The sequence below is a fragment of the Eublepharis macularius genome, chromosome 7 (assembly GCF_028583425.1).
Source record: "Eublepharis macularius isolate TG4126 chromosome 7, MPM_Emac_v1.0, whole genome shotgun sequence".
NCBI lineage: Eukaryota > Metazoa > Chordata > Lepidosauria > Squamata > Eublepharidae > Eublepharis > Eublepharis macularius.
The window spans coordinates 11,118,166-11,131,195 of NC_072796.1; the positions used below are offsets into that span (position 1 = coordinate 11,118,166).

General features: G+C 47.6%; 1 protein-coding gene across 1 annotated transcript in view; it reads right to left on the reverse strand.

The window, feature by feature from the left end:
• Positions 1-13,030, reverse strand: part of ADCY2 (adenylate cyclase 2) — a 205,317-nt gene that overhangs the window by 95,974 nt on the left and 96,313 nt on the right. Inside the window, exon 5 of the mRNA XM_054984696.1 lies at positions 2,790-2,938. Coding sequence (XP_054840671.1) covers positions 2,790-2,938 — 149 coding nt within the window. The remainder of the gene's footprint in view (positions 1-2,789; positions 2,939-13,030) is intronic.

Genomic DNA, 13,030 nt, shown 5'->3' on the forward strand with positions numbered 1-13,030 from the left:
GATCTCCAGACAGAGGGCAATCTGAACTCCCCTCTGTCTGGAGATCAGGGGGCGGGGCCACCAGCCATGTGACCATTTTCTCTGAGGACAACCCACTGAGTTCCACCACCTCTTTTGCCAGAAAAAAAGACCTGCTTGGGAGTATTTTGTGAGTGATTCATAACTGCACAGATAAATATGGCTAAATCCCATGTGCCCTTTTTTATCTTACTTGGCAGTAAGATCTTTAGCTTCTTCTGTTCTGAAATATTCTCTAGCCGGTCAGTCCAGGGAGTAATATATTGGTTACAAAGTAAAATATAATGGGGGCAACTAAAAAGGATATGGGTGGTTGAGTCAACTTGATCTTTACGATGAGCACAGTGACAAGAAGTTCAAGCCTGCAGACTGGGCTCTGGCCCCTTGCCTCATGCACCACCAGGGTTGTTGGCCTAAGGCAGGAACCGCAGACAAATTCAACCAGAAGGTAAGTAGCCCATGATGCTGAGATATTAGGTGATACTGGAGGGGCCACCTAGCACCGCTGAAAAGTACAAACACTCTTGGGGTTGTTAACCTGGGCAGCTCATTGATTCAGGATGGGGGGTGGGGAGGGAACACGAGGCTATTAACCTCCAGACAGCTTGTCTCTGGTCTTTCTGTCTGCACACTGCTCTTGGCATATCTATCTCCAAGATACCGACCAGGTCAGAGGCCTGATGTACCAAACTTGACCTGTACCAAACTTAGCTCATTCACAGCAAGTTCCATGTGGGCTAGTTCATGCAGATCCATTTTAATTACTTGGCGCCACTGAGGAATGGGGTACTGTGTGGTGACCAAGTTCCCAGGCTCTTCCATCAGCAAATCTTCAGACTTGGATCCTGAACCGCAGCCATCTGCCCAGATGGTTTTGTGGCCCTTAAATTTTTCCAACTCAGAATCCGATGTAGAGCTCCCTGAAAATCTTCCTGAAGATGTGGATTAATTAACTGTCCTACAAACCCAGAAGAGGTAGCTGAACTGGGCCACCCCAGCTGTCAAGACACTTCTCTCTTCAAAGGGCCCCAATGGGAGAAGCCATCGGACACTATCTTAGGAGACTCAACAGCTCTTCAGCATCAGGTTCTAACCAAGAGGGTTACCCCTTTAAATTCCCTGAAAAGCCTCGAGGAGCAGGGGTTAGGTATGTGGAGACAGAACTGCTTTGGGTGACTGTGGATAAAAAATTGGTTTTCCTAGGAGCTCCTACAGGTCCTGTAGACCCTGAAGAAAACTCTCCTTCTCCAGAACTTCCAGAAGAATACCCACTTCTCTTCTTTTGTTGTCTGGGACTGATCTGTTTTTCAATTATTCCATCTGAAGGATATCATCCAGAACTCACTTAGCGCCCCTTGAGTCCCAGAAGCTGGCTGAAACAAGCTGATGCGACTGGTGTCTTAAACACACAGGTTTTCCTGGGGTTTGGGTGCTGAACTGCAGGGAGTTTCCTTCGAGCTTCCTCACAACATCATTCTCCATTTGCTGTAATTCCATGGTTTCCTTATAATTTCTGTGAGCTTTTTCAATACTGAGTCAAAGGTAGTTTGGAAAAGCAACGCAGAAAAAACTAGGAAATCACACAGACAAAATCATGAAGATGCCTCAGAGGCAGGGCTTTTTTTCAGCTGGAACAGGGAACAGAGTTCCGGTACCTATTGAAAATGGTCACATGGGCAGTGGCCCCGCCCCCTGATCTCCAGACAGAGGGGAGTTTAGATTGCCTCTGCGCCAGTGGCGCGGAGGGCAATCTAAACTCCCCTCTGTCTGGAGATCAGGGGGCGGGGCCACCGCCCATGTGACCATTTTCGCCGAGGGTGATTTAAACTTTAAAAAACTCCCCCTTGTTCCAGCTGACCCAAAGTGACGTCATTGTGTGGTCCTGAGTTCCACCACTGAGTTCCACCACCTCTTTTCCCAAGAAAAAAAGCCCTGCTCAGAGGAACCCACCCCACCCCGCTGTTGTTCAACACCAAAACATTGGGGAAACCTGTGTAAAGTACTGAGTTTCATCACATGTATCCTTGAAAAAGCTTCCCAAAATGTGACAAATGATGAAAGGCAATCTAGGAAACAACTAAAAAGCATTGCAAGTTCTTTGGTGTGCTAAAAATCAGCTTGAAATAGTCATGGCTAATCAGCACTGATTGCAGTGAAGTCAGCCAGGAATCTTTTATGAACTATTGGGATGGGGTGGGGGGAGGTCTTCTTGTTTGCCACATTTCTCATGACCAATTTATGATGATTACAGTCACCGCAATAATATTTCATTATCTGGATTGCTTTTAAGTTTCACATACACAATTAAACTCAGCAGTCTTCCAAAATAAACATGTCAGAAAAATTGGAAAGATGATCTGTTTCCGCAGTTCTCAAGAATCAGCATACTCTACCTGTATATCTGCAACCTCCCCACCAGGGCTTTTTTTCTGGGAGAAGAGGTGGTGGAACTCAGTGGATTGCCCTCAGAGAAAATGGTCACATGGCTGGTGGTCCCGCCCCCTGATCTCCAGCAGCAGGAAGGGCAATCTCAACTCCCCTCTGTCTGGAGATCAGGGGGCGGGGCCACCAGCCATGTGACCATTTTCAAGAGGTTCCGGAACTCCGTTCCCCTGTGTTCCCCCTGAAAAAAAGCCCTGCTCCCCACCAAAGAATGAGCTGTCTTTCTTCCTCCAACCACAATCCATTCTTGATGAAAACATTTTGCTACCAGTTTCCTGTTTAAAATACTTCTATGCTGAGAAAGGGGGCACATCGATACCAAGCAGTACCTTACGTTGGTGTGTCTTTTGACATATAAATTGTGAAAATTGTTGGTATTCTCCAGCTGGCCTGCTTTGGGTCCCTGCAGCCTCTGAATAATCTCTGCTTTCATCTCCATGGCTATGTGAGCAGGAAGCAAAGACAGCAGGAGACGTTCCTGGATTGGGGAAAACGAAAGAGAGGGGAAAAGGCCAAACTTTACCTAAGCTTCAGTAAGGCAAATTGGCTAAAGAATATAATCTTGTTATTATGACCACCTTTCCAATGAGCGGTGGCCAGAAAAGTCTGTACTCTTAGATCCAACTTGCACAAAACGCTTAGTTACAGATAATTTTTCCTTTCCCAAAATGCAGTGAAGCTACTTGCAGTCTTACTGATTTATTGAGATATTTATACCGTGCTTTTCTCCCTACTAGAGACCAGAATGGATTATAATCTGTCCACTCTCCTCTATTTTTTCCTTACAACAACTCTGTGAGGTGGCTTAGGCTGAGAATGTGTAACTATCCTAAGGTCACCAGTTTCCTTCCATGGCAGAATGAGGATTCAAACCTGGATCCTAATCCAATTTCTTAATCCTTTCAGCCTGTGTAGTTTTGGGGGGGGTATGGTCAACTTTCAGGGAAAAGGTTAAAAACCAGTCTCCTTGGCTGCATTTTGTAAAAGGAAAAAACAAAAACCTCTACATGCAGTTGAGTCAATGTAGAGTTTTGAGTTCTGAAAACAACATAAGCACAAGACACAAGAACTGATGTATCACACGTATTATGAAAGCAATCTTGCCAGGTTTGGTGCATGCCGGCAGTAAAGATGTCAGGTTTGGTTCTAGCTCTCAACATAAACTTGGATCTGGTCAGGGCTTCTTTTCAGCAGGAACGGGGTGGAACGGGGTTCCGGCACCACTTGAAAATGGTCATGTGGCCAGAGGCCCCGCCCCCTGATCTCCAGACAGAGATCAGTTCACTGAAAAAAAGCCCACTTTGCTTGATGCCAGAGGAATCCCCTTGCCCCTCTTGCACCGGTGAAGGAAGCACCTTGCTCCTTGCTCCAGCAAGGAGGGGGAGCAGCGTGGAGGTGATTTCAACTTTAACCTCCCCCTTGCTCCAGCTGACTGGTGCCAGTCAGCTGGAGCAAATGGGGAGTTTAGATTGCGAGCGACGCCGAGGGTGATTTAAACTCCCCCTACTTGCGGGAGTACTGCCTGGGGTGGCTGTGCCCTGTACAATGCACAATGTCCTGCACTGCACAGTCCCGGAACCTGTGGTACCATTGGCAGCACCTCCTGATGGGAGTTGTCCCATGTGCTGGCAACCCACCGAGTTCCACCACCTCTTTTCCCATTCAAAAAAAGCCCTGGATCTGGTGAGACACAAGTGGAATTATAAGTGGACTTTGCACAGTTCTCAGCAGCATTCCAATTCCAGTGCTGCTGTTGGCAGGAGGGAAGCAAAGGCAATTTCAAATAATTCCCCTCTCCCACAGTGACCTGAAAAGCCATCATGGCATACTGGTTAGAATGTGGGGTCTGGGAGACCCAGGTTCGAATCCCTACTCTGACATGGAGGCTTGCTGAGTGACCTTGGGCCAGCTACATTCTCTCAATCTCTCAATCTAACCTACATCTCAGGGCTGTTAAGAGGATAAAACAGGAGAGGAGAAAAATGTAAGCCATTTTGGATCCCCATTGTGGAGAAAAGGGGGTGAAAACAGAGTAAATAATTAATAAATAAAAAAATTGGGGCGGACAGAGAAGCTCCATTATTATCCTTGACTGTATTTTATTTCTTTCCCATTTGACCATGGCTATCTTTCACCTGTTTGGGTCCTGACGTTTGCATGTATGCAGTATACATGTAGGATAATCAGAACAGGAATAATAATTCAGTCGAAGAAAAAACTTCATCCTGTCTACTCACAATAACAACAACAACAACAACAACAACAACAACATTCGATTTATATAACGCCCTTCAGGACAACTTAATGCCCACTCAGAGTGGTTTACAAAGTGTTATTATTACGCCACAACAATCACCCTGTGAGGTGGGTGGGGCTGAGAGAGCTCCAGAGAACTGTGACTCGCCCAAGGTCACCCAGCTGGCTTCAAGTGGAGGAGTGGGGAATCAAACCCGAATCTCCAGATTAGAGTCCCATGCTCTTAACCACTACACCAAACCACTACACCAAACTCACAAGGAAAGAGTCTGCCCTGAGATTCAAACTGCGGCTGGTGTGTCCACTCACAATCTATCTGGACGAGGCCATCCATCTAGAATGCCTCTTCACAAACAGATAGGGTTCCCATTCCCCCGCCTGGGGTGGGGGATCCCCCAATCCCATACTTGCCCCCCTGCGCCCACTTACTTAGCCAGTGGGGGGAGTGCTCCCTGGGGAACCCCCTCCCCGGGTGGCACAGCGTGCCCCAGGTGGGGGATGCACTCCCATGCCGCAAGAGTGGGCCGTGGCTGCAGCAGCGAGAGTGGACTGCGACAGCGGCAAGAGCAGACTGCTCTCGCCACCGCTGTTGCTGCTGTCACCCACTCTCACCGCCATGACCCCCTCGCGCCAAACAAGAGTGGGCTGCAGTGGTGGCGGCGAGAGCGGGCCGTGCCAGTGAGGACAAGGGCCCCCTTTGACTCAGGGTGCCCTTTAACCCCCCACATGATGACGTCAGTCCCGGAAGCGATGTCATCACGGAGCACGCATGAGCGCTGCACACGCGCACAAGGAGGGAAGCCGGAGTAAGTGCTGGCTTACAATCCCCCGCCAGGTGAGTCCAGGGACCTGGAAATCTCCCGTTGAGGGACTCCAGGTGTCTGGCAACCCTACAAACAGATCAACACATCAGGACACTAGATACCAATGCGAATTACAAGGGCAACAGGAAATGTGTATAATCAGAACTACACATTACTAGGATTGCCAACAGACCTGGAGAAAAAGTTTCTGTCCCTTTAACTGAGGTTTAATGTGTGGAAATAGGCAATGTAAGCTTTTCATGGCCTCCAGGAAGTTGGAAACCCCATTGTTACATGTAGTTCTGCAGTCCCTTTTTCAAATTTTCTTTAATAACCCAATTTTTTGTGAATCACAGAAGCTGCAATTTGAAAGTGAAAACTATCGTGATGAGGTCCTCCCCCCCCCCAAGCCCTGTCCTCCCCAGACTGCACCCCCAAATCTCCAGGAATTTCCCAACCATATGCACACATTAAGTCCAAGGGCTCTTTAACCCGTTCCCTTACCAGCATAAACAGAGCCCTTGGGTCAAACTCTCTATCAGACTCTTCCCCCTTTTCAGTTTCGTTTATTTGGTGTTTAACCCGCCCTCCCTGCAAGCGGGCTCAGGACCGGGTGCAACAATAATAAAATACAATTACATAGCAAATTTTACAGTAAAATCCAGCAATTAAAATCATATATACACAAAAATCTCAGATGGTCGGCTACACATTCCTGCCCCCAGCATACAAAGGGGAGGGAGATAGACAGACAAGATGTAATCGAATACATTATCTCACTCCAGGAGTAAAGAATTGACGTAAGAAGAGACACTCCAGTAGTTGTTCACTGAAGTGGTGGGGGAGGGGGCAACCTCTCTGCCACTGCAGTACATAATTTTGGCCGAGGCTTCTGTTCAGTTAGAAGAATAAGAAAAAGTGTAAAAGCCCCTCGTGCCTGAATCACAGATTGGAATCTGGCAGTGTTTCAGTGGATGGAGCCAAGATTATTGATCTTACAGCATTCATTTAATTCAAAATAAGTCCCTTGCTGAAAATTAAGTTACTGACCAGGGGTTCTTTGGAGCCCCAAAGTGCTGCCTCGTAACCTTCCCTCCCTTTCCCCACCACATCTCAGCAAGAAGTACAGGAGGAAGGGACACTTTTTGTTTCACTTGTCAAGAGATTACACCTCAGCTGAAGTCGTTTTTTTCCCTCGAGGTTCTTTTTCAACAGAATACTTTTCTGTCAGTTCTAATGTGGGCAAGGTAGGACAGACTGCGATTCTGAAAGATACATGACAAAGCATTGAAGCACCTATTTATTCTCTATACCTTATTAGGCAAAACCATTTTTTTAAAGCCTCAGGCGTATCACTTTCTTCAGAACCCAAGTACACTTCAGAAGAAGAGGCCAACACATTTCCATATATCAATGCTAATTCATTCGACATCGTCAGATATATGGCCCAAGTTGGAAAAAACAGCTTGGTTGGCTTGGTAGCATCGCCTCTAAAAAAGCATTACTTCCTTATTTAAATTATTCCCAGCCCTCATTTCTCTGTCCTCAGATTTCAGTTTAGCCTGAGACCACTGCGCCTCCAGTTTTACCATTCTTTCCCTCCCCGTGAAAGTCTCTTACGATTCTGCCAGTTCTCTCTCATGGCACCTCATGCCTCACATTTCCTTTCAGGACTCGTATGTGACACTATCTTTCTGTCCTTCAAAGGAGGAAGAAGTCTCTCTACCTTTACCCTTTTGTTTTTGTCTCTTCCAGAAATGAACCCTAAAGAGATGTGTGTGTGTGTGTGTGTTACATGCTGTCAAGTCGATTCCAATTTATGCAACCCTGAGTGAAAGACCTCCAAAACAGCCTTGCTCAGATCTTGAAAACTGGAGGACATGGCTTCTTTTACTGAATCAAGCCATCTTGCTGTGGGTCTTCCTCTTTTCCTACTGCATTCAACTTTTCTTAGCATTACTGACTTTTCCAGAGAGTCTTGTCTTCTCAAGATGTGACCAAAGTACAATAGTCTCAGTTTTGTCATTTTAACTTCTAGGAAGAATTCAGGCTTGGTTTGATCTAGAAACCACTTGTCTTTTTGGCTGTTTGTGACATCCATAAAACTCTCCTCCAATACCACATTTCAAATGAATAAAGAGATATTTGGTCATATTCCTCTACAACCCTCCTGGCTTCAGTTTTTCCTCTGTTCCACTGCATCCTCCCCGGTCAGAATTCAACGGCAGCAGCAGCAGCAACCTTGATTGGCATTACATCCATTTTAATAACAAAAACACTCCACGCAATCAAAACTCAGTCTACAAATTCACAACTCGCCTCACAGAAGCAAGATACAGTCAGAATTCTGAAGACAAGCTCTGTGCAGCCAAGAACTGTCCTTTGGATTATTTTGCTCTGGAAAGCACCTGGCAAATCTAGACTATGGCTGCTTCCACACACATTGGATAATCCACTTTCAATACTCTTTAGTGAACATTTGAAACTGATTTTCCATGTGTGGAACAAAAAATCCACTTCAAAAGGATTGCGAAAGTGCATTGAAAGTGTATTATTCAACGTGTGTGGAAATGGCCTACATAAAATATCAAAAACATTGCCTTGTATCTTACACTTTGCTCAGCCAAATTTGTAGCCTTTCTCCAGCCTAAGAAGCCTGTGAGTCTCAAAGAGGTTTTGCACTTGGCTGAGTAGTGGCAGATACAAGCAACTAAATTAAATGTTGACAAAACAGTTGGTGGGATGGACTGGGGTTGCCAGGTCCCTCAAGTATCCCAGCGGGAGACTGGGACACTGGCGCCTACCTCATTAGGGGCTGTCCTTGTTGTGCCTGCACGCGCTTTGCGCGCACGCACACGCTCCCAGTGTGCGTGATGACATCACTTTTGACGTCATCACGCAGGAAGGGCAGAGCGCGTGGGCAGCTCTCTCTGTCTCTCTTGCTGCCGCCGCGCCCCTTGTTCCTGCTGGTGCGGGCAGCACACGGGCAGCGGCGGCGGCAAGAGAGCTCTCACGCGCACAGCGGCCGCTGCTGCCCGTGCTGCCCGCACCGGCAGGGACAAGGGGTGCAGCGGCAGCGGGAGAGAGAGCAGGCTGTGGCCACGGCAGCTCGCTCTCTTGCTGCCGCTGCCCCTGTGCTGCCCACGCTGGCAGGGACAAGGGGCGCGGTAGTGGCGGCGATGAGAGAGCAGGCCATGGCCACTGCAGCTTGGTCTCTTGCTGCCACCGCCGCCATGCCCCTTGACCCTGCTGGCATTGTCTGCACAGCGCCGGCGGCAGCCGTGGCGAGAAAGCAGGCGGCAGCAGCAGTGAGAGCGGTGTCCTCTTGCAACCACTGCCTTCTTTCTCTCTGCCACCGCCTGCTGTCGTGGCACGGGAGCGCACCCCGCACCCAGGGGCACGCTGCGCCACCCGGGGAGGGGGCACCCCAGGGAGCACGCCCCCCGTCGGCCAGGAAAGCGGGCGCGGGGGAGGGTGGGATCGGGAGATCCCCCGCCCCAAGCGGGGGGTGGGTGGGAACCCTAGGACGGACTCAGCACCTACCATTCCCTTCAGAAACCATCATGGGCTGCTTTTGCACCTCAAATGCCATCCTCAGGGCTTTTTTTGAGCCGGAACGCCCTGGAATGGCATTCCAGCAGTTCTTTAAAATACCCACAAGACTGGTGTCACGTGGGTATTTTTAAAATGGTCTATTTTGGCCATTTTGAGACCAGATTGAGCCCCAAAACACCCTGGATCTGGGCACTACCGGGTGGGGGATGATACCCCCACCTGGCAGCGCCCATTCTGGGCCTTTTTGGCCCTGATCCGGGCCGTTTTGGCCATTTTGGGCCCATTTAGGGCCCACAAAATGGCCCAGATGGGGGCTGAAACAGCCTGGATTGGGCTGGTGCCGGGCAGGGGAGGGTTCCCCCACCTGGCAGCGACCCTTCCAGGCCAGTTTGGCCCCGATCCAGGCCATTTCGGGGCCATTCTGGCCATTTTGGGCCCATCATCATCATCATCATTTTTATTACAGTACCAAGACCAATATACAAAAATTATGTTACCAATCCACTTATCAATAAAAAGGCCAGTGCCGGGTGGGGGAACCCTCCCCCGCCTGGCAGCAGCACAATCCTGACCATTTCAGGCCCCATCCTGGCTATTTGGGGCTGGAATTGGTCCCAAATGGCCAGGATTGGGCCTAAAAGGCCAGGATGGGGCCTAAAATGGCCAGGATTGGGCCTCTGCCGGGCAGGGGAACATTCCCCCACCTGGCAGCAGCCCAATCCTGGACATTTTTGGCCTCTTTTGGCCATTTTTGACTCAATTCAGTCAAATTGGATGTGAATTGGATACTTTCACTGCTACAAACTAATACGGCAAACTGACTGCACACCAAAAGGAGATGTTTACATTTCCAAGCAAAGGAATGTTTTGACTGCCTCCACGCTAATTGCATTCTGTCTCCTTGTGATATATGTCCCCTTCTTTCTCCCCTCTCTCCCCTCCTCTTCTGTATTTGACCAGTTCGGATCATGCATCTGACGAAGAGAACTTGATTCTCGAAAGCTTATGCTACAATAAAATTGGTTAGTCTTAAAGGTGCTACTGGACTCTTTTTGATTTTGCTACTACAGACTAACACGGCTAACTCCTCTGGATCCAAGTCCCCAGAGAGACATCTTTATCTTTAAGGATCTTCTCTAGCTCCCTGACAGTGGCTCTTCCAAGTCTCAGTCTCCTTCTGATTTCCTTGTTGCAGTCTCCCCGTTGGTTGATGATCGAGCCAAGGAATAGAAAATCTTGGACAATTTCAATTTCCTCATTGTCAGCTTTAAAATTGTGTAACTCCTCAGTAGTCATTACTTTTGTCTTCTTAATGTTCAGATGTAATCCTGCTTTGGCGCTTTCTCCTTTAACCTTCATCAGTAGTTATTTCAAGTCTTCACTATTTTCTGCTAGTAATGTGGTGTCATCTGCATATCTCAAATTGTTAATGTTCTTTCCGCCAATTTTCAGTCCACCTTCTTCTAGATCTAATCCAGCTTTCCTTCTGGTATGCTCTGCATAGAGGTTGAACAGTAGGGAGATAATATGCATCCTTGTCTGTCACCCTTGCCAATTGTAAACCATTCTGTTCCCCCATAGTCTGTCCTGACAGTAGCCTCTTTTCCAGAGTACAGGTTGTGCATCAAAACAATCACCTGTTGTGGCACCCCCATTTCTTTTAACTATCCATAGATTATCATGATCCACACAAGCAAAAGCTTTGCTGTAATCTAGAAAACACAAGCTGTCCATTAATGTTCCTTTAATGGATGTTTCCTGAATTAGCAATTCACCTGCAGGGGAAGAGCAAAGATGAGCACTCAGCAGAAGATAATTTGAATGGGCAGCAATATATATTAATTTTATGTATAATCTTACTATTAGTTACCCTTTTTATCTCTATGACCTGCACATTTTCATTTATTTCTAACAAGGACCTTTCCTTCTGGATTCATTCCATAGGGCAAATTAAAAACCTTTTTCATTCTAGTAAAGGACGGTTGTGGTTCAGTTACACATCTTCTGTCCCACTTGGTTACCTCATTCATTTAAACCTGTCACGGCTTCTGAGCCCTTTTTCTGAGCCCATTATTATTAGTATCTTGCCTCTTCCCTGAAAACGACTTTCAATGAGTTCTCTCAGATACCAAGACCGCCTCCTGTTCAAATCTTTCAAAACATCTTATGATGCAAAGCACCTGAAATGAGCCTGGGCAATTATGCTAACTGCTTGTCAATGTCAAACACAGGCATGATACCTTGAAATTGCCTGCATTTATTTTCTGCAACAGTTCATCAGTGGGGCAAACAATTCTTACAGAATAGTTAAAATGTGCACCAGAAGGGTATATAAGGGTGTGTGTATATATATAAAAAAAAATCATACTGTGAGTTGCATATACATTCATATTTATCACAAGACACTGCCTTGGAAGAGATGGAAATGGCACACACACATTAATTCCGCATTCCAGCAACATTCGGGAAGCAAGCCGGGATACAGCCAGCATAGCAATACTAGGAGACCTCTATAGGGAAACAGGCTGGGGGTGGGTAGATCCAGTAATCTGCAGCACAAGGTTTGCAGATCTTTATTGCATTCCTTGCAGCAGTCTCTTCCAACCGTGACTGACAGACAGAAGAGGAAGGAAGCGTCCCGTGACCCCAAGATGGAGGCAGCCAACCACAGTGTTCCACAGCAACAGTGCTTAGCAGGCCAGGCTCAGCAGTCAGGTCCAAAGGGTAAAAACAATTGGTACGACCATCAGAAACATTGCAGACAGGCTGACCGCATACTGGCTCCATCCTATGATCAGGTTTATATAGGGAGCTTCCCTGCAGGTGATGTTGGGTCAACCCGATCTCTTCAGCTCCTCTGCTCCTGGTGTGTGTGTGTGTGGGGGGGGGGACAGGTGGATCTGGCAGTGGATGGATCCATGTAGGGCCTCCTGGTTCGAGGGCATCCATGGGGCTGGGGGCACATCCTCCTCCAATGAGGACTCATCTTCCAATGCAGGGACCAGGGCAGTCCATGACAGGAACTAACTTTCCCAGGACTGGAAAAGTCTGCAAGTGAGAGGGGAGTGTGGTAAAGATTCGCAGCTGGTAGTGCTTTCCGGAAGAACTGGGGAGAAGATAGAACCAGAACCAAAGACTTTCTCGATCTGTGCTCTGCTGCCCCTCAAAGTGAGCCACCTGAGGCTACAGAGAGAACTCTGAAATAATTGTATTATTCTCCCAAGTTCTAACACAGCTCCACCTACCCAAGCAGCCTCCAGGTTTACTGCTGGTAGGGCAACCAGCCTGGTACTGGCAACCCCTGTGAGTGTTTGGTGGGGGGGGAGGAGGAGGGGGGAGCGAGAGGAGTATCGCTGATGCTGTGACATCTCGTATGACTGAGCACCTGGAAGTGACATCATGGTCTCCACATTGTTGGCCCCTGTCCTTTCTCCTGCTGTTCTACTAAGCAAGTATGAAGGATAGAGTGCAGGAGCGGAAAGTCTGATTGGTGGCTAGAGACTCAGGACAGGGTTTGCTTGGCATCCTCTGAAACTCTATGTAGCAGGACACCTAGCTAGCTCCTTCCTCCTCTCCTTCAGATGCCAGGTTAAGATCTTACCGTTTCAGTACGTCTTTGGTTTAGAAGACAGCTTAGTTTGCTTGTGTCAGAACTGCCAGTTAGTGTCTAATTTCAGTGTGTGTGTCTGTGTTTTGCAACTTTTTTATCATTATGCTTTTCATTGTTATTCTACAAGACTGCTTAGTGGCAGCAGCCAGGCAAAAGAGTGTGTTAAATGCAATTAAAGTTTGTTGTCAAGAAGAAATTTTTCAGCACGTCAGACTAACCTGCGTCACATACAGATGCCACGAATTTCTCAGCAAACCTGTTTGGCAGTCCAACTTACCTCGTTTGACACTCACAATCAAACTGTGAGCCAATTGACTATAAGTTTGGATTGTATCGAGCAACTCTA